This window comes from Manis javanica, chromosome 13 (assembly GCF_040802235.1).
Source record: "Manis javanica isolate MJ-LG chromosome 13, MJ_LKY, whole genome shotgun sequence".
Lineage (NCBI taxonomy): Eukaryota > Metazoa > Chordata > Mammalia > Pholidota > Manidae > Manis > Manis javanica.
Genome location: NC_133168.1, coordinates 92,761,760 through 92,785,612, shown reverse-complemented (window position 1 = coordinate 92,785,612; position 23,853 = coordinate 92,761,760). Strand labels below are relative to the sequence as shown.

The 23,853-nt window shown below is 46.4% G+C and overlaps 1 protein-coding gene across 15 annotated transcripts in view; it reads right to left on the bottom strand.

Moving 5' to 3' along the window:
• Positions 1 to 23,853, bottom strand: part of LOC140843068 (uncharacterized) — a 180,798-nt gene that overhangs the window by 90,130 nt on the left and 66,815 nt on the right. For 2 of the 15 annotated variants that reach the window (XM_073220862.1, XM_073220865.1), the window contains exon 1: positions 12,579 to 13,130. The exons of 11 other annotated variants lie outside the window; for them this stretch is intronic. Coding sequence is in view for 1 of the 4 variants with exons in the window: in XM_073220864.1 (XP_073076965.1) it covers positions 5,122 to 5,124 (3 nt within the window). In the remaining 3 variants the exon portion in view is untranslated. Of the gene's footprint in view, positions 1 to 2,502; positions 2,524 to 5,121; positions 5,268 to 12,578; positions 13,131 to 23,853 lie in introns of those variants that run through there. 2 more of the 15 variants (XM_073220864.1, XM_073220861.1) reach the window with 2 other exon arrangements.

The following is a 23,853-nucleotide window of genomic DNA, read 5'->3' as shown; positions in this document are numbered from 1 at the left end:
AAGGTGTTTTCTGCCGAGCTCTCACATTGCAGGCTTACTCTCTGTAGTAACAGGCGTTAACATGATCTCTACTGTGGGTCACTGGGGCACAGGAGTCACAGAATTGTTTTACCACAAAGGGTAAATCCTCCAAGTAGCACAACTGATGGGGCCACTGCTGGTCAGCACTGAGATGACGGCCTGATGTCTGCTTGGATGTGTGGACCTTGGAGTCCCATCCCATACCAGGATGTCCCGGGTAAGGGATGAAAAGCAGCAACTCTGCCTGAGCGCCGGGATGCCGGGATGTGCACGATGTCGTCCCTCCCGTCCACAAACTCCCACTGCTTTTCACTCAGGTAATACCAGAAGCTCCCCACGGAGCTGGGGTCTGGGAAAGCGGGGCCTCTTCCAGCACTATGGCTCCTGGCAATGGACTAAGAGGGGAGGCCACCCGTCCTGCACAGAGGATATGCCAGAGAGCCACGGTTTACCTGTGTCTTGCCTCAAGGGGTCTCCACAGCTGCACTGAGCTCTTGGGGCACCGTTTCCAGGTACCACAGCATAATGGCTGCTGGATATAGAGCCGCCTGCTGAGGACTGTCTATTGTTAGGACAGCTGTGTGAGCGGAGCCCACTGCAGCTCTCACAGCTAACACTTTGGGGTCTAGGGCAGATTCTTGCATCAGAAGCACCTAGACAATGTAAGGCCATCATGGTAACTCCAGGGGACATGAGAGGAGGTCACTGCAGCCTCTACTATGAAGCAGTGCCTGAGGCCAGAACAGGAAGGCCGGTTGGACAGCGATTTGACCAAGTCCAGAGCCTGTATGTTTTGCTGTCAGGGATCCTTCTCAAGGTGGGCCAGGTGGCAAGTAACAGCACAGGTGGGCTCAAGTGAACTTGTAAACAAGGAGTATGTTGCCTCCAGAAGAGCATTAGTCTAGCAAAGGTTGTGGGTCCTGAGAGGGACAATAGTTATTTTCTCACTGTGTCAAGAGGGAGCAGGACCCAGATTCCCAAAGCATTTTTAGGGATTGAAACAATGTGCCAGAACTAACTTGGGGAGGGCCCCAATTCCACACTCCTCCTGAACAAGGGCTTAACATGTAGACTTGAGGCTTCATAGGGTCACCAGCATGACACAGGGCAGCACAGGTCATAGCACAAGCCCCCCAGCACCCAGGAGCCCACAGTCCATGCCACCATCAGGCAGCACAGCAGGTGAGCCAGTCAGAGCAGGTCAGAGCACCCCACAGGTGGCGGTCACGACAGCACATGCTGCTCACGGTGTCACCTGCTATGGTCACCTGCAGAGGTGTGGCTCCCCGCCGAGACTGGTAACAATGTGGTGTGTGTGTCCACACAAAGATACACACATAGATCCCAACACAGAAGGTAGGAAATGGTTTAGGACTCACACAGCGGATCTCAGGAGAGGGAAGGCCAGCTTCCCCCGCAGCTTTGACCTGGGTTCGGAGAGCAGGGACAGAGCTGGGCTGGCTGCTCATTGTGGCAGGGGGCTGAGCTGAGGTGAGAATTCTTGCCCAAGGGCAGGGGCTTTTGTGATTTGATCTGCTATCTCCAGAAGAGAAAACATTCAGACTTCCTCACCAGCTAGGCTAGGTTTGGGGCACAAGGAGGAGGGGAAGTTCAAGCAGTGAGCTAGCAGACATCAAAAACTGTGGGGTCTCACTGCTCATTATAAGGATAAACAGGGTAAGAAAAATGTGCATCCCTAACTGCTTGATTTTATATAAAGAAACGCTAACACAAGGCTCAGGAAATGATCAACACTAGGTTTTTGGGGGTGCCTGAAGCAAGAGCACTGGAGGGAACCAAAATCTTCTGGCAGTGCACTGCTTTAGACCTTATCTTACACATATTTTAGTTATATAAACCACATTTTTATTTTTAATATCCTTTATTTTCCTCTTTCAAATTTAATTTTTACTTTTTTATATGAAACCATTCTAAGATTCAACCTTTTGAACACTAATGCTTATAAAAGTTTAAGCCATACAATATGAAAAATTACAACTTTCTAAAATAACAAGAGGTATCATAAAGTCTCCTTATATCTCCTTGCTGGGGGAAGCTGGCCTTCCCTCTCCTGAGATCCGCTGTGTGAGTCCTAAACCATTTCCTACCTTCTGTGTTGGGATCTATGTGTGTATTTTTGTGTGTACACACACACCACACTGTTACCAGTCTTGGTGGGGAGCCACACCTCTGCAGGTGACCACAGGTGACACCGTGAGCAGCATGTGCAGTCGTGACTGCCACCTGTGGGGTGCTCTGACTTGCTGGAGGGTTATTACAGGAATAAGTAACATATTGCAATGCATTAGGGTTTGGGTCTAACCCATTCACTGTATTAAGGATTTTCAAAGATTTATATATATTTTGAATAGTTTTCCCACTAACAATTAAAATAGGAATTCATTTGCCTTATGCCTTACCAATACTATACCATTTAAATTTTGAAAATGCTCTTAAGAACATGCACATACAAAAACTGACCTGAAACGTAAAATCTACCTGGAAGCGCAAATAACCCATCTCATATCTGGAGGCTCTCTTGCCTAAAAGGAAAAAATACTCTGGTTGGTTCCGGAATTTCTTGCCTTACTCCCACTTTATCTTTCAATCAACTTACATTTTCAAAACCCAAAAACTAAAACTCTCATATGCTCAAACAGGAAATAACACCAAAGTCTAAGGGAAACTACATAGAGCAAATAACTCCAACATGCAGTGTGTAAACACACGAGGAAAGAAATGCAAACACTGGAGCCGGCAAACACTGGAGCCGGGTGAATCAGCAGCCTGCTTCCCCGCAGTTCAGAAGGAAAACCCACTTGCCCAAGCTTGCGGTAGACTCCCCCTGATGGGATACAATCCTTGGAGTCAGTCCCTTGGTGGGTGGGGGGACAGCTGAGCAGCCACAGGAAAGGACTCTGGGAGCTCCACAGACCCTGCTCTCAGGATATAATGTAAACACTGCTTCCTTCAGCCTTCCATCCTCATCCAAAGTCAATGTAAGGTTCTGACCCAAAAGAACTCCGAAATTCAAAAATCCTTTTGTCCACAAAACAGAACACCTGATCTTCCAGACTTCCATAACATGCAGATTGCTCCGAGTGCATCAATACGGTGGATGCAAGGCTGAAAGCTCTGTCTAGGAACAGGGCCAAAGAAACCAGTTACAAACCTCCGAAAGGACAAAACCGCCTCATCTTCCCCCGCTCCACGTTCACAGGCCTCTGCCCCTTTCCAGGGCTCTGCAGCTTCTTTCAGTAGAAAAGCTCCTTCCCTGGTGGGTGGGAGTAGCTAAGACACCCAGGGGGAGGCTCCCCAGGGAAAAATCAACTGGGCCTTTAAGTACTTCCCTTAGAAGGCTCAAGGGGCCCTAGGGTTAGAGCCATTGTCCTCAGACTTCTATTCCCCACCCAGGTCCTCTGAACCACCACTGGTATTTTAAAAGTGATAAACCCAGTGTTTGAACATCCAGCAAAATCACTCAAATCCAGAGTTTATGTGTAAAGGATGGAAGAAAACCATAAGGCATTTTTTTCTAGTTCAACAAGAAAACACAAAATACCTATTCCTTTCAGAAAACAAGTATGGCCAGTTTATTATTTCTGTGGTAAAAAATCGTTTGGGAAACAATCACAATTGAACACACCTCTAGGTCTTACAAGTCTTAAGTTCTGAGACTGCATTTGAAAACATCCAAATAGAAAGGATGGCTACAGAAATGTTACTACACCCACTCCTGGGAAGAAAAAAAGGAAACAAATATTTTACTACATGGAATGAAATAATAGAATATTTACTTTTTCTGAAGTTCACTTTTTTTTAATGTTTTGTTTTTTATTAAGGTATTATTGATATATACTCTTATAAAGGTTTCACATGAAAAAAAACAATGTGGTTACTACCATTTACCCATATTATCAAGTTCCCACCGATAACCCAATGCAGTCCCTGTCCATCAGTGCAGCAAGATGCCACAGATTCACTGTGTGCCTTCTCTGTACTACACTGTTTTCCCGTGACCCCCCACACCTTGTATACTAAACATAATACCCCTGAATCCCCTTCTCCCTCCCTCCCCACCTGCCCCCCCATACCCCACCTCTTTGGTAACCACTAGTTCATTCTTGGAATCTCTGAGTCTGCTGCTATTTTGTTCCTTCAGTTTTGCTTCGTTGTTATACTCCACAAATGAGGGAAATCATTTGGCACAAAATTCACTTTTTTTTAACCTCTCTTTCAAGATCTATTGATTAAATACATTTTACATTTGTTGAAAAGTGGAGACTTAAAGAAAGTGAATAAAGTCACAATCTCAGGGGCAGTGCTAACAGAATAGGTCACCCAGAAAAGTCTCCAAAGAGGAACCTCCACCCACAGGACTTTCCATAGGATGCCTGTGCTGGGGACACTTCCTGGAGGGAGAGGCACAGGGATTTCATGCAGTGTAATTCCGAGTGGTTTTTCTCTGCTTCTCTCTCGGTAAAATAACCACAGACAAAAATTAATCTCTAAAAAGAATTCTGTGGAGAAATTATAAAAAAAAATTAAAATACCGCACAGTTTGAAATGCACCATGGAGGACAAAGAGTTAATAATGATGCTGGAAATTGGAGAAGGGAAAATGGCGTTTCAGAATGCAGGGAATGATCTGGAAATCTGGGATTTACTGCCAGTCCTAGGAAGACCTAGGCTGGGGGGCAGGGTCGTGGATTTGAGAACCTGTTCCCCAAACATTTGGAAAACTTCAGAGAATACGACTTTCCCTGGGAGAGAGAAGGGGTTGGGGACCCCACAAATCACAACTCGTCCCATGCACGAACCCCTGAGGCCGAGTCAGGACTGTCTCCTGAGGACACTCTCCGTGGTCACTGCAAAACGTGGGGATGACCCAGCCCCATACAGTGATGGGACTGGACACCCGGGTCCCTACTGCTGCCTGAGACCATGCCGCGTGCCAGAGGGTACCTAGGTCTGAGCGGTGCTGCAGGCGGACTCAGGTCCACCGGTTTCAGAGCTGCCCACGGGGCGCCCGGTCCCGCCACGATCGAGTCTAGCTGCTCCCCGCGGCCCCATTCCCGACACATGGCCCTGCACACTCACCATTTTTTGGGTTCTGTGGCACCGGGTTTGTTCACCCGACGACTGCCGCGCTAATGCCAGTCACTGTGACACAGGCCTTGGTGTGGCTACCTGAAGCTTTTCTGGACACTGAGAGACGATCTGGGCCAGAAAGAACCAGGAGCGACAACCCTGCAGCCCACAGCCCACGCCGCCCACGGCGTCACAGGGCAGCAGCACCACACGCACGGGAGCGGCGACTCCCATGATTGGACAGGCTGCAAGGCCCCGCCCCCTTGTGCCTGAGTGGCAGCAGGCCGGAGGTCGCGACTTTGAGCCGACCTTGCCTGGGCAGCGCGGGAACCTGCTCCCGATCAGGGACGCCACACGGAACCGTAACGCCGCCAGGCCACGGGACTGTGAACCTCCGGCACAAACGCAGACACCTGTCATCTCACCGCACGTAATGGGTCTGGCTCCACTTGATCTTTGACCAGTTGTGGCGAGAGTGATGACTACCCTGTCCGCCCCGCCCCCGCCCCCTCGGGGCTTTACAGAATCCTGTAGCACCCCTGAACGCTTGGCTCTGATGGTGGATCGGAACCCCACACCTTGGAGCAGGCCTGATGCCTCGGATCCTCACGTGTATGAAACACATTGAAGCAAAGAAGCCATCAGAAAACCTTTTCAGCGCAATTCCATGAACACTCATCTGTTTAAAGCTCAGAGAAGGAAAAACTGCTTAGTTTTCAGAACACTGCTTAGTGAAAAATAGATGGCAAAGGTATTAAGACTAATGAGGGTCTGGGCAGCAGTCTCCTTAAGGGGCAGGAGTCATGGAGGGGAACGTCAGGGCACTGCCACCACTGCCCACAGATGGATGAATCTCGATGACGGTTCCAAGGATGTTTATGTTCTAACTAAATCTTAGCATAGAGAACGTTTTGTACATTCTTTTCTAAATATATTTGATGATAAAAATTTTATGAAGTAATTAAGATTGGAAACGAACACAATTTGTATGCGTTTGTCCTGTGGCAATCTGAGTTTCATTCTCGGTTTTGGCAGCAAAAATTGGTAACAAGTGACCTATCTATTTAGAGAGAACGGATTACATAAACTCATCATCATATGTACTTTTTAAAATAAAAGTACTGACGTGAAAAGATCTGTAGGATTTACCAGTGGACCAAATAAGCTCCTTGTATTGCAATATACATACTGTGTTACTTGCTTCATGACCTATAGAAATGACCTGAGGTGGTTCCAACCCCAACACAAGGTTTGGTTGAGTAGTGTAACGAAAACATATCTGCCAGGAACCTATGAAAGGGATTATGACTTTAATTATGAAGCATCCAGGGAGGGCAGGGCAGGTGGGAGATGCCTTGAGAGAGAAGGAATGGAGTCTGGCCCGGTTACTTTACTGAGGTTAGGGGCTGGGCTTGGATGAGAGTTTGTGATCAAGGGCAGCAGCTCTGGAACTGAATCTCTTGCCAGCGCCAAAGCAGTGAGCAGCCAGGCTTTCTTATCACCTTGTACAGATGAGGGACAAAGGGGAAAGATGGAGGTATAAGACTTTAAAAAGTTGTCAGCTATCAGATACTAGAAAATATATATATTGACCTCTGCCCCAGTTGCTGGTACCAAGTTCCAAAACCTTGTAAATTCCTGAGGGATAAGAACACTAGGAGCAAGTCTTGTTCTAGTATATGATCTTTGACCCTGTCCCTGACACAAGGGTCCTGAAACCATGTAAATTCCTGAGTGACAAAATCTCTAGGAGCTTCTTTGGTTCTAAGAGGTGACGCTGGGTAGGCTCCTGGATCTTTCCTGGAATGGAGCTGGTCACTAGAAAGCCCAAGCCATGACTAGGAGCTTGGAATCAGCTCAACTACCTATCCTCGAGGGGCTGGAGACGGAGTTCATACCTGATCGTGCCTACATGAGGACACCACCACAAAACCCCATTAATATGAAGACTTTTCCAGGTTGGTGAACACATCCACATTCCAGGAGGGACATGTACCCCAACTCCATGGGACCCTCCCAGATTCACCTTTGTCCGGCAAATGGTAAGCATAAGCGTGTTTCCCTGAGTTCTGTAAGCTGCTCTAGCGAAGCTGAGTCCTAACCCAAGGGAAAGGCTGTGGGACTCTCTGATTGGTAGCAAGTCAGACAGAATTTGTGGGTCACCTGGGGACCTACTCCTTGAGACTGGCATCATAAGTGAGGGGGGTACAGTCTTGTGCGACTGAGTCCTTAACCCATGGGATTTGACACTTAACTCCATGTAGACTGAGTTAAATTGTAGGACACCTGGCTGGAAAATTGCTTGTTGTGTGGACAAACGTATTTGAGAACCAGAAGTATCAGAAGTGAAGTGTTCTGGGTAAAGGAGACACATCAGAGGGAAAAATTTGATTTGCTCTACTCAGGAAGAAATCTGGGCTTTGCCAACACATCAGTAAACATTTAAAAGTGGAGTCAGAGACTTCTGCTTTCTGGTCTGGCATGTGAGGAGCTTAAAAAGTAATATTCCCATTTTCACCAGAAAAAAGCAAACTTAAAACCAATCACTCTAAGGAAAAACTGAAGGAGCAAAACACCAGAAGACTCACAGAACCCAAGAATGGACTAACGGTTACCAAAGGGAAAGGGACTGGGGTGGATGGGTGGGAAGGGAGGGATAAGGGTGGGGGAAGAAAGGGGGCATTATGATTAGCATGTATAATGTGGGGGGGGGCACAGGGAGGGCTGTACAACACAGAGAAGACAAGTAGTGATTCTACAACATCTTACTATGCTGATGGACAGTGACTGCAATGGGGAATGTGGGGGGAACTTGGTGATGGGGGGAGTCTAGTAAACATAATGTTCCTCCTGTAAATGTAGAGTAATGATACCAAAAAAAAAAAAAATCACTCTTCCTACATCTATCAAAGAATTGAGGTTCCAGGGCAAGCTACTATCTCCAAAATTGGAAAGAGAGACGGAACAGCTATTTGGAAATAGACCCACAATGTACTGTTCCTAACAAGGCCTGTTCTCAAAAGACTGTTTCATCAGAGCCTAATTGACTAGTTGGGAGGGAAATAGCTAATTTGAGTCCCTCGGACCTAAGTTGAGGGTGGGTGGTGGGTGGAGAATTAGAAACAACTTTTCCCCAAAGCAAACGTGTGGTATGTTTTCCAAAACCACTTCCCCAACTCTCTGACACTAACTGGGTGGCCAACAATTCAGTTCCAACCCTAACCAACCAGAGTTAAAGGCCCACAAGATTCTCCCATGTCATGTGACAGCCACAAAATGCAGGCCCAGGCCACATACATTTCTGCATGGTTTTGCATGGCTGGCTGCAAATTTAGAGGTTCCCTGGACAACCCCTCAGGTTTTCTAATTTTTTAGAATGATTATTAGAATTGAAAGCTTGACTTATCATCAGTTTATTGTAAAGGATATAATTCAAGAACACCCAAATGGAGAGGACGCAGAGGACAAAGAGGGAGGTGGGAGCAGAAAGCTTCCATGCTCTCTCCAGACACGACATTCTCCCAATACACCAATGTGTTCATCATCTTGAAATTTCTATGGATACTGTGGGTTTTGATGAAGTTTTCTTCATGGTTGACTAAATCATTGGTGATTGATGATCACCTCAATCTCCAGCTCCTTCCCCTCCCCACAGGTTGGGGACTAGGCTGAAAGTTATAAACCTTAAATCATAGTCTCCCCGGTGACCAATCCCTATCTTGAAGCCATCTAGGTGCCAGCAAACAGTGGCCTGCTTAGAACATAAGATGTTTAAAAACCACCTTATCACTTAGAAAAGTCCAAGGGCTTTATGAGGCCCTTGCTGGGAACCATGGACAAAGACCAAACATTTTTCTTACACCAAAGAAGGTCAGAGCCCAGGGACATGGCTCATTAAATCTGAGACCAAATCCTAGGAGTATAGAACATGTCCTCTCCACCCACACCACACCATTATATCAGGGAGACTGCTCCTTAGTAACAGTGCAATATACTCAAAGAAATGCACGTTTCAGAGCTTATTGAGACGCCTCTGTGAGAACCCTAGAGACAAGTGGGTGACAAAAGCAAGGACCCCTGAGGATCTGTAGCCTCTGACAGCTGCCGCGAATAGTAAACACAGCACAACCCTGGGCAGATAAACACAGAGCCTCAGATACTAATGGCCCACTTCCCTCAGTTCGCTTTTCACAATACATCATGCCCAGCATTCAGCAGAAGACCAAAAGGCTGCTAAAAGGCTTAAAACCACAGTCTGAAGAGACAGGACAAGCAAAAGAACCTGATTCAGATGTGGCAGACAGGCTGCAATCATCAGACCAGAAATGTAAAGTCACCATGATTAATAATACTAAGGGCTCTGATGCAAATAGTGGATAACATGCAAAATCAGGTGCATAACGTAAGCAGATGTAGAAATTGATACAAAAGAAAAAATACAAGAAATAACAAAGCAAGAAGGGAAACAAAGAATTCCTTTGTGGGGGGGTCATTGGTACAGTGGAAATGTGTGAGGAGAATCAGTGAGCTTTAGAAAATGTTAATAAAATGTCAGTAAAACCTCCCAAAACTGAAATGTAAAGAGAACAAAAAAGCAGAAATTAAGAACTTTGGGACAATAAAAAAGGTGTAATATATACAGATGGAAATACAAGAAGAAAATGACAAAGTAACAGAAGAAACAAATGAAACAATGGAGACTGAGATATTCCAAAATTAATGGTAGACACCAAACTACAGGTCCAAGAAGCCCAGAGATCACCAAACAAGATAACCTAAAAATGCACACTTAGAAATACCATATTTAAATTTGAGAAAAGAGAAAGAAAAATCTTGAAACAAGCTACGGGGAGAGAACCTTAGCTATAGAGATACAAAGATAAGAATTAAATCAGACTTCTTTTCAGAAACTATGCAAACCGGAACAGAGTTTTGTGAAATCAACCATGTGTTGAAAGGGAAAACACCCTAACTACAATCCTGTGCCAACGAAATTATCCTTCAAAAGTGAGAGAGAAATGAAGACTTTCTGGGAGAAAAATTGAGAGAATCTGTCACCAGTAAAACTTGCTTCATAAGAACTGTTAAAAGAAATTCATCAGGAAGGAAAGAGGTAATAATGAAGTGCCAGGGAAGGAATAAATGAAGGTAAGATATATATATTTTTTGTCATTATTATTTCATCTCACAGATAACACTTTGTTCAAAACCATAAGAGCAACAGCTTTTATAGCTTACAGATGATGAAAGGAATGACAGAAATGTGCAAGGGACAGGGAGGGAGGAATTGAGATTTCTCTGTTATAACCGAAATCAGGCAAAGGGAGAAATAAAGTTTAAAACCCATTTATTGCTTACAAACTGCAGTCCAGCGCTGTCTCTCTGCCTCTTGAAGCAGCAAGCCAGCCCCTCCCGCTAACCTCTCAGGTTCAGACACGCCCTCGGTTGCCCAAGTAATTACCCCTTGATATGGAGATGAACTTCTCTCCACCCCTGAGGATATGCAAATGCACCAAAGCCTGGCGAGATATTCTGGAAATATTACAATTTTACCCACAACATACCTCTGTTATGAGGTACCTGCACATAGTATTGTTTCACTATGGTGTAGTAGTATCGTGATTGGACAGTGAATGGTATAGTGTTACTTCAGAGAAGGCTTAGATGAATTGTAAATGTACAGTGCACACTCAGCCCAACTACCAAAAAAAAATGTTTAATTATATGGTAAGAGAACAGATGGAATCAGGTAAAATGCTCAATAAAAGACAGAGAAGGCAGAAAGAAGGTAGAATAGAGAAGACGCACAAAGAACTAGAAAACAGAAAAAGATATTGCAGATACTAATCCAACTCTATCAATAATGACTTTAAACATCAGTGTTCTAAATACAAAAAGGGGAAGACAAAAGCTGGCGCAGCAGATAAGACGGCAGTTGTATGTTGTGAAGAATCACAAATAGACACAGATTAAAAGTTAAGAACAGAGAAAAATACCATGGCATGCCAACACTAAACAAAGCTGGCACAGCTATGTTAGTTTGAATCACGCCGACTTCAGGGCAAGAGCAACACAACTGCGCCATCAAGGACTTTCCTTTGCAGGCTCAAGTGAGGAGGCAGAAGCTTAGCTTGGGGTAGCCGCCCACAGGTTTCTGCTCCCAGTCACACTGTTAGGATCACACTGATAGTTTAAGTGGCACAACGCCAGTGTTTGAAGAATCACGCAAAACTACACAAACCCCAATGTTTATGTGTAAAGAGGGGAAGACAATTGGAAGGCATTATTCTAGTTGGAAAATCCACAACTATTGATCATTTTCAGAATATTTCCACAGCAGTAATTATTCTATAAACAATAGTACTTGAACACTTCTGGTGTGAAATTCCATTAGAAGTCACCCCTTCCAGACCCAAAAAGAACCAGACCTCAGAATATTATACATCTGCTCAGGGGAGGAAAAATAAGAAAAAAGAAATTTTAACAATGTAAACCTAATACTGGATTTTTCTGAGATTCACTTCTCTCTTGCCTCTTGGGAAATGCTTTATACTATTTCCAGATCTATTAATAAAATATATTTTACATTTGTTGAAAAAGAGACATAAATAAGTGAATAAATCTTTTCAAGGCGACAAATCCAGGTAAGGACTGTGCTAACAGGATTGATCACCCAGGAAAGGTTCCAAAGAGGAACCTCCACCCACAGGACTTCTCATAGGATGTCTGTGCACAGGACACATCTGGCGGAAAAGGCCCAAAGATTTCAAGCAACATAGTTCCAGGTGGTTATTCTCTGCTTCCCTCTTACGTAAAACATACATACACACAGAAAGCATTTTAAAAGCAGCCATCCCTTGACTGTGGGAAACTAATTAAAATACTGCATCTGTTTCAAATGCACCCCGGAGCACAAATAGCTGGTAACTTTGCTGCGAATCGGAGACGAGAGGCTGGCATTTCAGAAGGCTGGAGGGATGTGGGTTTGGGATTTACTACCAGTCCTGTAAGAGGATGGGGGGCGGGTGGGGCCGGGTCGTGGATTTGAGACCCTGCTCCCCAAACATTCAGGAAACTCAGGAGAAAACGGTTCCCCCAGTGGAGAAAAAATGGACGGGGACCCCACAGAGCGCATCTCCTCCCACGCATGAGGCCCGGAGGCCGAGTCAAGACTGTCCCTGAGGCCCTTCCCTTCGTCACCACACAACCTGGGGAGACGCCGGGCTGCGGACGCAGAGCCGCCCAGAGAGGTTCCGGGGCCGCGCGCTGTAACCGGACAGGAAGCCCAGGCCCGGCTGCCTGCCCAGCCCCCATGCCGAGGACCGCAGGGGCCCGAAGTCCGAGCGGCGCCCCCGGAGGACTCGGGTCCGAACCCCAGAGAAGGCCGCGGGAAGGCCGGGTCCAGCCACGGCCGGATCCTATTGGCCTCTCCGCCCGGTCCCGGGACACCGGGCCCGCACACCCACCGCTGGCCGGCTGCTGGGTCCCCCGGCGTCGTCCCTGCGGCTCCCGGAAGGTGCAGCTCACAGAGCGGCTGACGCAGCAACTGAGGTACCTGCACCGTTCAGCGCGGGTGAGACGCGACCGCGCTCGTGGAAGAGTCCGCGCGGCGGAGAGCGTCGCCCCGCCCACCCGCCAGGCTGCGCCCCTGATTGGACAGCTCTCAAGGACCCCTCCCCTTTTCCCTGACTGACAGCGGGGCAGGAGGTCACTTGGCGCAGCTGAGCCCGTTTTCCCCGGCGCTGGGCGGGGCCCTGTCGCCTCCAGGGAGGTTTGCCTTTACAGGAAACCTCCCATCCGGAGCAGCAGTGGTGTCTTCCTGCAGCTCCTTCTGAACGCGGGGACGCAGGTGCGCGCCGGGAATGCTAGAATCAGCTCCCCGGTGGAGCGACGCCCTTGTTCTGAGCAAATGGGGCGCCCGGGCCAGGCCAGGTTAGACAAGAGGTTGTCAGATCCTCTGCGGGTCAGGGGCTGATACCAGGCTGCGAGGCCACACACGGTGCTGTGACCCTTGATACACTTGAAATGACGTCAGTAATGTCATAATCTGCCTTTTTAGATCTTTGACAGTTTGAGGCTTCCACCCACCCCTTCTCCACCTCCATACACGTGGTGCTTCAGCTAAAGAATTCCAAGGCCTCCCAAGCACTTGGTTCCAATGGGAAGTTTGAACCCAGCAGCCCGATCCCCAGCGCACGGACCCTTCTGCCCCACCATAAGAATGCTGGTCAATAAAAACTCTCAGGAGTACATTTTACAACAATTTTTTTGTGTGTTCTTATAGATTTTGAAACGTTAAAGGTCATGATATTCCTAAGGCAACTTAATTCCTATTTTCACCAATATAAGAAAAAACAATAAAAGGTAGTGTAAATACATGTTGTACTTGAAAACTCAATATAGTTACTATGGCTCAAGACTCTTAATGCATTTATTTGAATAGTTTTACTGAGAAATAATACATCTACCATCCAATGCATCCCTTTAATGTTTACAATTCAGTGGTTTTCAGTATATTCACAGATACATGCAAATATCACCACAATTTCTGAACATTTCCTGTGGCCTCAGAAAGAAACCACGGTACCCTTTAGCTATCACTTCCCCATCTTTCCAGCTTCCTCCTCCAAACCACAGTCCTAGGCGACCTCTGATCTATATTTCCCTATTTTGGATTTGCATATAAACGGATTCATAGAATATGCTGTCTTTGTAACTGACTTCAGTCACTTAGCTTAAGTTTTTCAAGGAACGTCCATGTTCTAGCATGTATGGATACTTCATTCATTTTTATGGCTGAACTATATTCCATTGTATGGATAAAACCTATTTTGTAATATCTGTTCATCTGTTAATAGACATTTGGTTTGTTTCCACTTTTGGACTATTAAGAATCACATTGCAATAAACATTCCATAAATATTTTGAGTGGACATTTTCATTTCCCTTGGGCATATACCTAGGAATGAACTGGGTCTTATGATAATTCTAGGCTTATTTTTTGAGGAACAATCAGACTGTTTTCCCAAGTGGATGGACCATTTCATATCTCTCCAGCAGTGGATGAGGGTTCCAATTTCTCCATATCCCTGACAAAACTTTTCATTCTAGCCATTCTAGTGGCTGTGAAGTTGTATCACATTGGGGTTTTGATCTGCATTTCCTTGATGACTAATGATGTTCAGCATCTTTTCAAGTGCTCTTGCCCATTTGTACATCTTCTTTGGAAAAAACGTCGATTTACATTCATTGACATTTTAAAACTGGGTTATTTGACTTTTCATTATTGACTTGTTAGAGTTCTTTATATTTATTTTGATATAACTCCATTCTCAGATATGTGATTTACAAAATTTTGTTAAAATTTCCTGTGGATGATATTTCTGTGGGTTGTGGTTTCAGTCTCTTGCTTTAAAATTGTTACTTTTAATTGTGGTAATATACACATAATATAAAATTTACATCTGAAAATATATAATTCAGTTGCAAGAAGTACATTGACATCGGGACACCCATATAAGAACTGTTTTCATCTTCCAAAACTGAAAATCATACACATTAATAGTATCTCCCTCCTTCCCCTACCCCCAGGCTCTGGCAACCACCGTTCTATTTCTGTGTCTATGAATTTCATTATACTAGGTACCTCATACAAGTGTCTTCATACAGTGTCTGTCCTTTTGTGTCTGGCTTATTTCACTTAACATAACATCCTCAACGTTTATCTACGTTGTAGCAGGGTCAGAATTTCCTTCCTAGAATTCTAAATCTGAATATTTTCTTGTATGTCTATACTAAATTTTGTTGATCCATTACATCAGTTGCTTCCATCTTTTGGGCTCATAGGTAATACGCCTATGAAATAGGTGTAGAAATATCTATTTGAGTCCCTGCATTCAGTTCTTTTGGGTATATATCCAGGAGTAGTATTCCTGGATCACATGGTAATTCTGTATTCAGTTTTTCCTTCAGTTATGAAAAATAATTTTGTTGCCTTTAAAGCACTAAATATAGTTACAGGAACTGGTTAGTCCCCTTGATAGAATATCAGAAAGCCAAAATCCAGGCACAGATGGACAAGAGTGGATTCAAATCACATCATCATTCAAATGTGGTCACTACAGACCTTGAATTTCTCATTCAAGGGAAACAGATCTCTACCATGGGCTCATAATACTCCAGAGACAGATGGACATCAGTCACCATGTGTGCCAGGGAGTTGTCTTCATAGAAAATATATCAAACATCAGCTGTCTGCAACATGTATTTTGAGTGTTTGGGACATTTCCTGGTTGACATTAATGATGCGTTTGTTAGATAACATCACATGTGACATTGATGGTGTGTTTGTTGAGTGACATCATGTGCGTCTAGGTCAGCAGCAGTGCTCCAAAACGATTAGCATGTGAGAGAAACTGGTGAGAAAATGTGTTGGAGGGGCTGGAGGGGTTTTGAATGGCATCCAAAATGAAATACTGACACACACAGACTATAGGTGATGTTAGGAAGGAGACCCAGGATGGGGGGATCAGAGTGGTGCCACGGTCATTATCCCAACAAAGCAAAGGCCCAAAGAAGTGACCATTGCAACAGAAAGGTCTAGTGTAGAAAGGCTGTACCCTAAGGTGCCAGTAAGTCTGATGAGAACAGAGTAACAGAACCTAAGACTGGGGATTGAAGCTATGCCTCCAAGAGCGCAGAGACCTAGTAAAAACAAAGCAAGGTGTGGCCTCTTAAACTATTAGGCCACCCTGTGCCGATGGTAGCCTGAAAATGTGAGAGGATACCAGGACTATTTAATACTTTTTTCAGTAGTCTAGTGTTTTGTATTTTGAGAAATGAGTTAAAATGATTACCAGGAGGTTGATTGTGGAATGGCTCAGATCTTGTCTTTTTGAAAAAAGAATAGCAAGTTAAAGCCTCAGGAGGCTTTTATTTAGCACACCTGAATGGTGGGAGTAGCAATTCCAAGTCAGGCACTGAATATGCTGCAGGTTGAGTTTGTTCTTGGGTCTTGTCCCCGCTAAACAAAGAATTCAAAGGCAGATACACAACAACAGAGCAGAGCTAAAGTTTTATTTTAATATATTCCAAGGGAGGAGAGGGCCAGAGTTAAGGTAGACAAAGGCCCCAGACTTTTAGGGGAGAGTCTCATTATCATGTCCTAGCTGGAAGGTGCCTCTTTGATTGACAGGGAGGTCATTTGATTGACAGTGCTAATTACACACCCACTCCTCTTGGTGTGCATATCTCTCCCCAGAATGCACACAGAAAAATCTATGGGGGAGGGGGCAAAACCATAATTTTATTTTAATGAGATTATGATGAGGGTGGTTTGAGCAGTTCTCAGTTTTGACTGTGCCTGTGTTGGGACCTGGTTGGGACTGGTTTGGGAGGGAGTAATCTCCCTGCAAAGGCTGTGTTGTCTTTAAGTGGGACGCTCTAACTGGGTGGTTTTTTTTCCTTGAACTTCATCTTCCCCCTCCCTGGCTGCTGATGTCTATCATTTTACCTAAAAAAACCACTCATTTCCAGAGAGTTGGTGTATCATTGCATTTTGGCTTCACAACGCTGAGTAGTAATTTGTATGGAGCACAAGGGACATTTACAGCAGCGAAGTATCCATGATACAGAAATGACAGACCCAAGTGATTTTACATTTTCGATGCCCAAGGACTGCATAACCCAAAAGTCAACACAAACAGAAAGTGTGGACTTTAATGCATCAATATTTCTTGATGAAGTGTAAGACATGAGCCAAGTAATACATAATGTAATCAATAGAACAAACTCTGGAGGCACAGGGAATATGTGAACCCCTGTACTTTGTGATTAATTTTTCTTTAGACCTAAAACTGCTGTAAAAAGTAGTCTATTAAGAAAAAGATGAGGTAACACAGCAGCATTTATATTCATTCCTGACGATTGATAACTGTAGCACACCATCATTCATTTTGTTAAACTGAATTTATTGCAATAAGCCATTATGGCACCTATGAGGCCTTCTCCTTCGAAAAGAGAAGTTCCCACTGAATGCCTCCTCGAACTCAGCACTGCATGTTCATAGAAGCGAACCGACTGTCTTGGTTTCTATCAGTAGTGACTGGAAAATGAGCATCTTGGCGAGGCCTGGATCTGTGGCCTTACTCTATGTAGCGACAAGTGTTAGTTAATTTCTACTGTGGATGCCTGCAAGGCAAGAGAGTCCTAGAAATACTTTGCCACTATAATATAATGAATTATAAGAAATATATATTTGGTCATCCAGCTCTCCGATATAACTGGTCTTCATCTGTGGTTCCTGAAAATGCTTCAGAGCCTTAATGGGGAAACGGGTGCCTTGTTATATTAATGGAGAGGATTTTGGACCCCACCCAAGGTTAAGGGCTGGCTCCCAGGGGAACCAACGCTGTGACTAGAGGATGGGAACTCTCTGTCGCCAGCCACCAAACCAGGGGAGGAGAGAGGGCAGAGGAGCTAGAGGTTGAATCAGCCAATGGCCAGTGATTGAGTTAATCATGACTGTACAATGAAGCCCTCACAAAAACCTCTGAGAAGGGCATTTATCTATTTTATCCTGTTTCTTTGTCCTGAGAGTGCTTGGGAAACCAGAAAGCTTCCACTTGCCACTAGCCACATCCAAGCTCCCGAGGACAGAAGCACCTTTATTTGGTAACCTCACCCTGTGTATCTCTTCATTTGGCTGTTAACTTACATCCTTTATTAAACTGGTAAATGATAACTGTTTTCCTGAGTTCTGAGCCACTCTAGCAAATTAATGGAACCTAAGAGGGAGGTCGTAGGAACTTCCAATCTGTACCCAGTTGGTCAGAAGCAGAAGGAACAGCCTGGGACTCATGATGGCCTCTGGAGTGGGGAGTGGAGGGCAGCCTTGTGGGACAGAACTCTTCACCTTGGGAAATCTGGTGCTGTTTCCAGGCAGATAAAACTCAGAATTGAGTTGGGTTTTCAGACATGAAATTTGAGGACTGCTTGGTGTCGTGTGTGGGGAGAACCCTTCCCACATACACACACACACACACTGGAATCAGGTCCGGGAACCTGAAAGGAGTAGATGTGGAACACAGCCACAAAGAGGGCAACTGTAAGACAACCATTTAAGTGTCTGTAGCACAGCTGATGGGGCCATTGAGGGTCAGCACTAAGATGATGGCCTGATATCTGGTCAGCTGTGTGGACCTTGCAGTCCCAGCCCATATCAGGATGTCCCGGTTAAGGGATGAAAAGCAGCAGCTCTGCCCTAGTGCCGTGACATAGGGATGTTATGATGTCATCCCTCCAGTCTGTGAAGGTCTCCTTGTATTCCATTTGGGTGATACTAGTGTTACTAAGGCAGGAGGTAGTTGGTGAGGTAGGTAGACCTGGACATGTTGCCTCGGTAGAGATTGGCTAGGTGGGACACTGACACCAGGCATTGTGGTTAACCGGCCAAGCGGGACATGTAAGAAGCCACTCCCTAGAATGGGCAGCCTGAGAAACAAGGGGGTTTTCTGATCCCCCAGCCTGGCCCTAGCAACAGGTCCTAGGCACCCATGTGGACCTCCCAGCCCGGCCCTAGCAACAGGTCCTAGGCAACCATGTGGACTTCCCAGCCCGGCCCTAGCAACAGGTCCTAGGCAACCATGTGGACTTCCCAGCCCGGCCCTAGCAACAGGTCCTAGGCAACCATGTGGACTTCCCAGCCCGGCCCTAGCAACAGGTCCTAGGCAACCATGTGGACTTCCCAGCCTGGCCCTAGCAACAGGTCCTAGGCAACAAGGAGGACTTCCTCCCTGATGGGCTCATAAACCCTAGCCACTGCAGCCCTGACTGCATTCTCTCTTGGAGCCCCTCCTGATTAGCAGGATCCCTTTTCTTCTCACTCCTTATTAGAAGCTTTGCTAGTTGCTCTGTACTCTTGCCTGTTGGCTTCATTCTTCATTGCCTCCCAGACACAATCCTGGGAAAAACAGCATCTTGGCCAGTAACATCTTTTGGGGGCTCCTCCAGGATTTGACTTCAAAGGAGGAGTACTGGTTATAAATAGCACCTTTCTTTTACTTTCCTTTTAAGAAACCATGCCAACTGCTGTGCACAGGCTCAGGCACCCATCAGCCATCCAAGAGGGATTAGCCTGGCTGCCAATCTTAAGACTCAGGTGAGAGGGTCCTGTGATTTCTCCTCAGTTGATCCCTGTCTCCCTCAGGATTCGGGGATGTCAGCTGCATGAGGGTCAGAATTCTTTTTTGAGGCTCTCCTTGGATGTGAGGGACTGAGGAAAACAGACAGACAACTGCGAGGTCCCAGCTGTGGCCAGTCCCTGGTGGGCTCTCTAAGGCCTCCTTTTGAAACTCAGACCCCGATTGCCCAATTGGGTATCCATAGGAGTTGCCTCCCCTTTTCGGTCTTGCTCTCCTCGGAGGTGTGGGGGAAGTTGCAAGGAGGCCTCCCTAGGTATCCTCTCTTCAGAGAGTGACTGGGGCGACCCCCTCCGGCCCCCTGTGAAAAGCTGCCCCTGTGTGGATTGAGCATTTCTGGGGTCTCTATCTTCTCATCCCCGTGAAAGCCCCTTATGTGGATTGAGCGATTCTTTCTTTACCCTCTATTGCAAAATGGACTTCTCTAGCCCCTCTTTATTCCAGGCTCTCCTTGCTCAGGATTTAGGAGAATCAGGCACCTATCAATTTAGTTGAGTTTTTGCACAATGATTCTTCCTACTTGTCCTTGGTGTCCTTCAAAAGATATAGGAAAAGGTGTTGATTTTCCTTGGATGGCCCCTCTCAAGAAAAAGCAAATTATTCCCTGGATCCCAGTCCTGGCCATAAGGCACCAAGTGGGTAGACAGGTTCATCCTCTAGGCTATGGGAAAGGAATGACTTTCTTATGTCACCACCAACTGAGGTGTTAGTGGGGTGCAGGAGCGGAAGACTGGGTTGTGTTTGAGTACAATCCGATCATCATGACCTCCTGGCTGTGACTTCTGAGGAAGCCAGAGAGGTTACAGCAGATCCCTCTGCCTGTTCAAGCTGAAAGACTTTCTCCATCCCACCTGCAGGGTTAAATGGGGTCTCCGCACCTGGTAGGTCAGGTGTCCCTCCCTAGTAGAAGACACCTTGATTCACCTCCTATAGGGGTGGTTTCATTTGGCATGGGAGGTTCACTGGACTCTATATTTTAGGCTGAGATTTGAAACAATGCAGATCATACTGAGAGGGCCCAGATTCTGTCCCCAGGCAGCTCGCTGTAGACACCCCAGCAATTAACTCTGCTGTAGTTTAGTTTCTGCTTAAAGCTTGATTTATAACCAAGACTAATCTAAGAGAAAAGTACAATATGTGTACTGCCTAAGTTTGATTCATAGCCGAAACCAATCTAATGGAAAGAACAAAGTGTTAATTCCTGGAGTCTGGTGTGAGTCATGAACAGTGCGCAACAGGAGCTGCCAACGGTTCCTATGATCCTTCTGCAGCAAACCCGGACAAGGAACGTGCTGTGAAACTCACGAACCAGATGACTTGACACAATAGGAATACAAAAAACATATCTAGTTCGCAGTTGGTTGATTCATTGAGAAAGCACATTCAATAATTATTAAATAATGATTGTTTTACTGCTTGCTGTAACCTATTAAAGACACAGGGACACTCAAGCTCACTGCGTAGTCTCCAAGGAAGTCTAAGCCCTCTGGACTATACCTCATTCTGACTTGGTTTCTCATTTTCACAGTCCCCGACTGCAACAGCTCACCAGCACCACAGTGCAACTATGCCAGCAGGTGCAGGAACTGACCCTCTCCTGCTGCTGTCATGAGTGTGGGAGGGGGCATAGTCTTACAGGCTTCCATACAAAAGGGAAGGAGCAGGCCAAGGGATGCCAGAAATAGAAAAGGGGATGCCCTTCTCTTCCCTTTCAGATGGGCAACTGGGAATCTAAGACCACCCTGGTTACTACCCCTTTGGGACGCATCCTTAAAAATTGGAATACCTTTGACCCCCAAACCCTGAGGAAGAAGCATATGATCTTTTTTTGCACCCACGCCTGGCCCAACTATCAGCTGGGAGGTAAGGAAAAATGGCCACCTGAGGGAAGTATTAATTACGATACTATTTACAACTGACCTCTTCTGTAGGAGGGAAGGGAAGTGATCAGAAATCCCCTGTGCAAGTCTTCTTTGCCCTGAGGAATAAGCTGGAATTGTGTCAAAAATGTCAAATAGACCCAAGAGTCCTAGTCATGATTATCACCAAGCCTGATTCCCCCACTGAGAACAAGTCAACTTTGAGGCCATTCCTGAACAGAGACGAGTCCCTCCAGGAGGAGGGGAAGACTCCCCATTGTCCCCCTGAACAGCCACTACCCAGTCTTATACCGACTACCCCACCATCTCTGGCCCTGCTGCCTTCCCCCAAAACTTCCCCCTACCCCATTCCCCTCTTCCCCGGGTGCCACCCCCACTGATGGGCCCCTTGCAAGACATGCCAGGAGGATAATTTGGCCCTACTAAGGTGCAGGTCCCCTTTTCATTACAACATCTCAGGCAGATTAAAGTGGACTAAGAAGGATCTCAGATGACCCAGAAGAACTCTTTCAAAATCTGACCCATGTCTTTGATGTGTCTTGGAAGGATCTAATGTTGATTCTGAACCAGACATTGACAGGTAATGAAGTTAGAGCTTCCCTAGAGTGAGCTGAAAAATTCAGAGATGAAATGTTCCCTTCCTATCAAAATTCCAATGCAGGCCCAAGAGAGGGAGACATATGCCCCACGGGCCACCAAGCAGTCCCTTGGGACGACCAGAGTGGGACCCAAGCGACCTGTGGGTGACCTGGTGGTGTAGGCGTTTCCAGGTATGTCTCTTAGCAGGGCTTTGGAGGAGCAGAGTCAAGCCTCTAAATTACTCTAAGATTTCCTCGATCATTCAGGGGGCAGAGGAGAATCCCTCGGCCTTCCTGGGGAGGTTGAGGGGAGCCCTGGCCAAGCACACTTATCTGTCCCCAGATTCAGCAGAAGGGAATCTGATTCTCAAGGATAAATTTATAACTCAGCCTGCCTCAGATATTAGAAGAAAGCTACAGAAGCTAGCCTTGGGGCCCGAGAGCACTCTAGACCACCTCCTAAAGGTGGCTACAGTGGTCTTTTACAATCAGGACCAGGAGGAGGCTAAGGAAAGGAACTGGGGAGAAAGAAGGCAGCCCTGTAGGTGGCTGCAGCCTGAACCAACCCCTGGAAGACTCCTTTATGGCTCCATCGGGCCGATGCTACAGTTGTGGGTGTGCAGGACACTTCAAGAGGGAGTGTCCCAATAAGGCCAGAGGGCCTCCTCCTGGGCCCTGTCCTATTTGCCAAGAAGGACATTGGACGGTGGACTGTGTGTTCCCAGGAGTGAATGTCCTGGGGGGCAGGATGACCTACGTTTATGGTCCAGCAGGATTGAAGGGGCCTGGGGTCTCCCCACGTGGCTCATGTCACATGAGCCATCACCCTCCAGGAGTCCCGGGTGATCCTCATGGTGGACGGAAAGGAGACTGATTGTCTCCTAGATACAGGGGCCTCCCTTTCGGTCCTCCGGTTCAGTCCTGGCCTTCTGTCTCCCGTGAGTACAACCGTAACGAGTCGCTGGGAAAGACCTGACTCGACATTTCTCAAGCCTTTAAGTTGTAGCTGGGGGATCTATTGTTTTCTGACACCTTTCTGAGAGGCCCTGAAAGCTCTACCCCATTTGTAGGTCAAGACATCCTATCCAAACTGAGAACCACTGTACTAGTAGCTCCTGGGCAGGCCCTCCTCCTACCCTTTGTGAAAACGGAGACAGACCCCAGTGTGTGGGCCACCAGGGGCAGACAGGCTGAGCTCCAACTGCTCAGCTAGTAGAAATTAGATTGAAAGACTCAGCTACCTTCCCCAACCAAAAGCTTGAGGCTTGTAAGGGTTTGGGGGACATTATCACTAACCTGAAGTCCTAGGGTCTCCTGGTCTCCTAGGCAACACTGGATTCCACAAATTGTGCATTCCTGGATTTGGAGACATAGCTTATATTATCCCTTATATCAGCTGGTCAAGGACACAAAGGCCAGTAATACACAAGTTTTAACATGGGATCCAGAGGCCGGATAAGCATCTGAGAAGCTGAAGAAGGCTCTATTCCAGGCCCCTGCCTCCCAACAGGAAAGAGTTTCAACCTGTATGTGACAGAATGGAAGGGGACAGCCCTGGGGCTCCTGCCTCAGACTCAAGGCCCGGCCCGACAACCTGCTGTGTACTTAAGGAACTGGACGTGCTGGCTAACAGGTGGCCAGCTTGTTTGTGGGCCACTGCCGTGGTAGCCCTCTTAATCCCCAAGGCCCTGAAGCTGACTTTGGGGAATGACCGTGCTCTCTCCTCATAATGTGACAGGACGACTGTCATCCAAGGGAAGCCTTTGGCTATCCAACAGCTGCCTCCTAAAATACCAGGCTATGTTTTTTTTTTTCAGGCTATATTATTAGAGGGATGCCTCCCCTCAATCCAGCTGCTTTCCTCGCCCGTGAACAAGGGGAAGTAGAACATGATGGTGAATAGGTAATTCTTCACACTTATGCAGCACGGGAGGATCTGAGGGAGACTCTTCTAGAAAACCCAAATCTGATTCTTTTTACACATGGAAGTTCATTTGTGGAATTGGGAACCCGGAGGGCAGGCTATGCAGTGGTATCTCTCACTGAGACTGTTGGGAGTTCTCCCCTTCCTCCAGGAACCAGTGT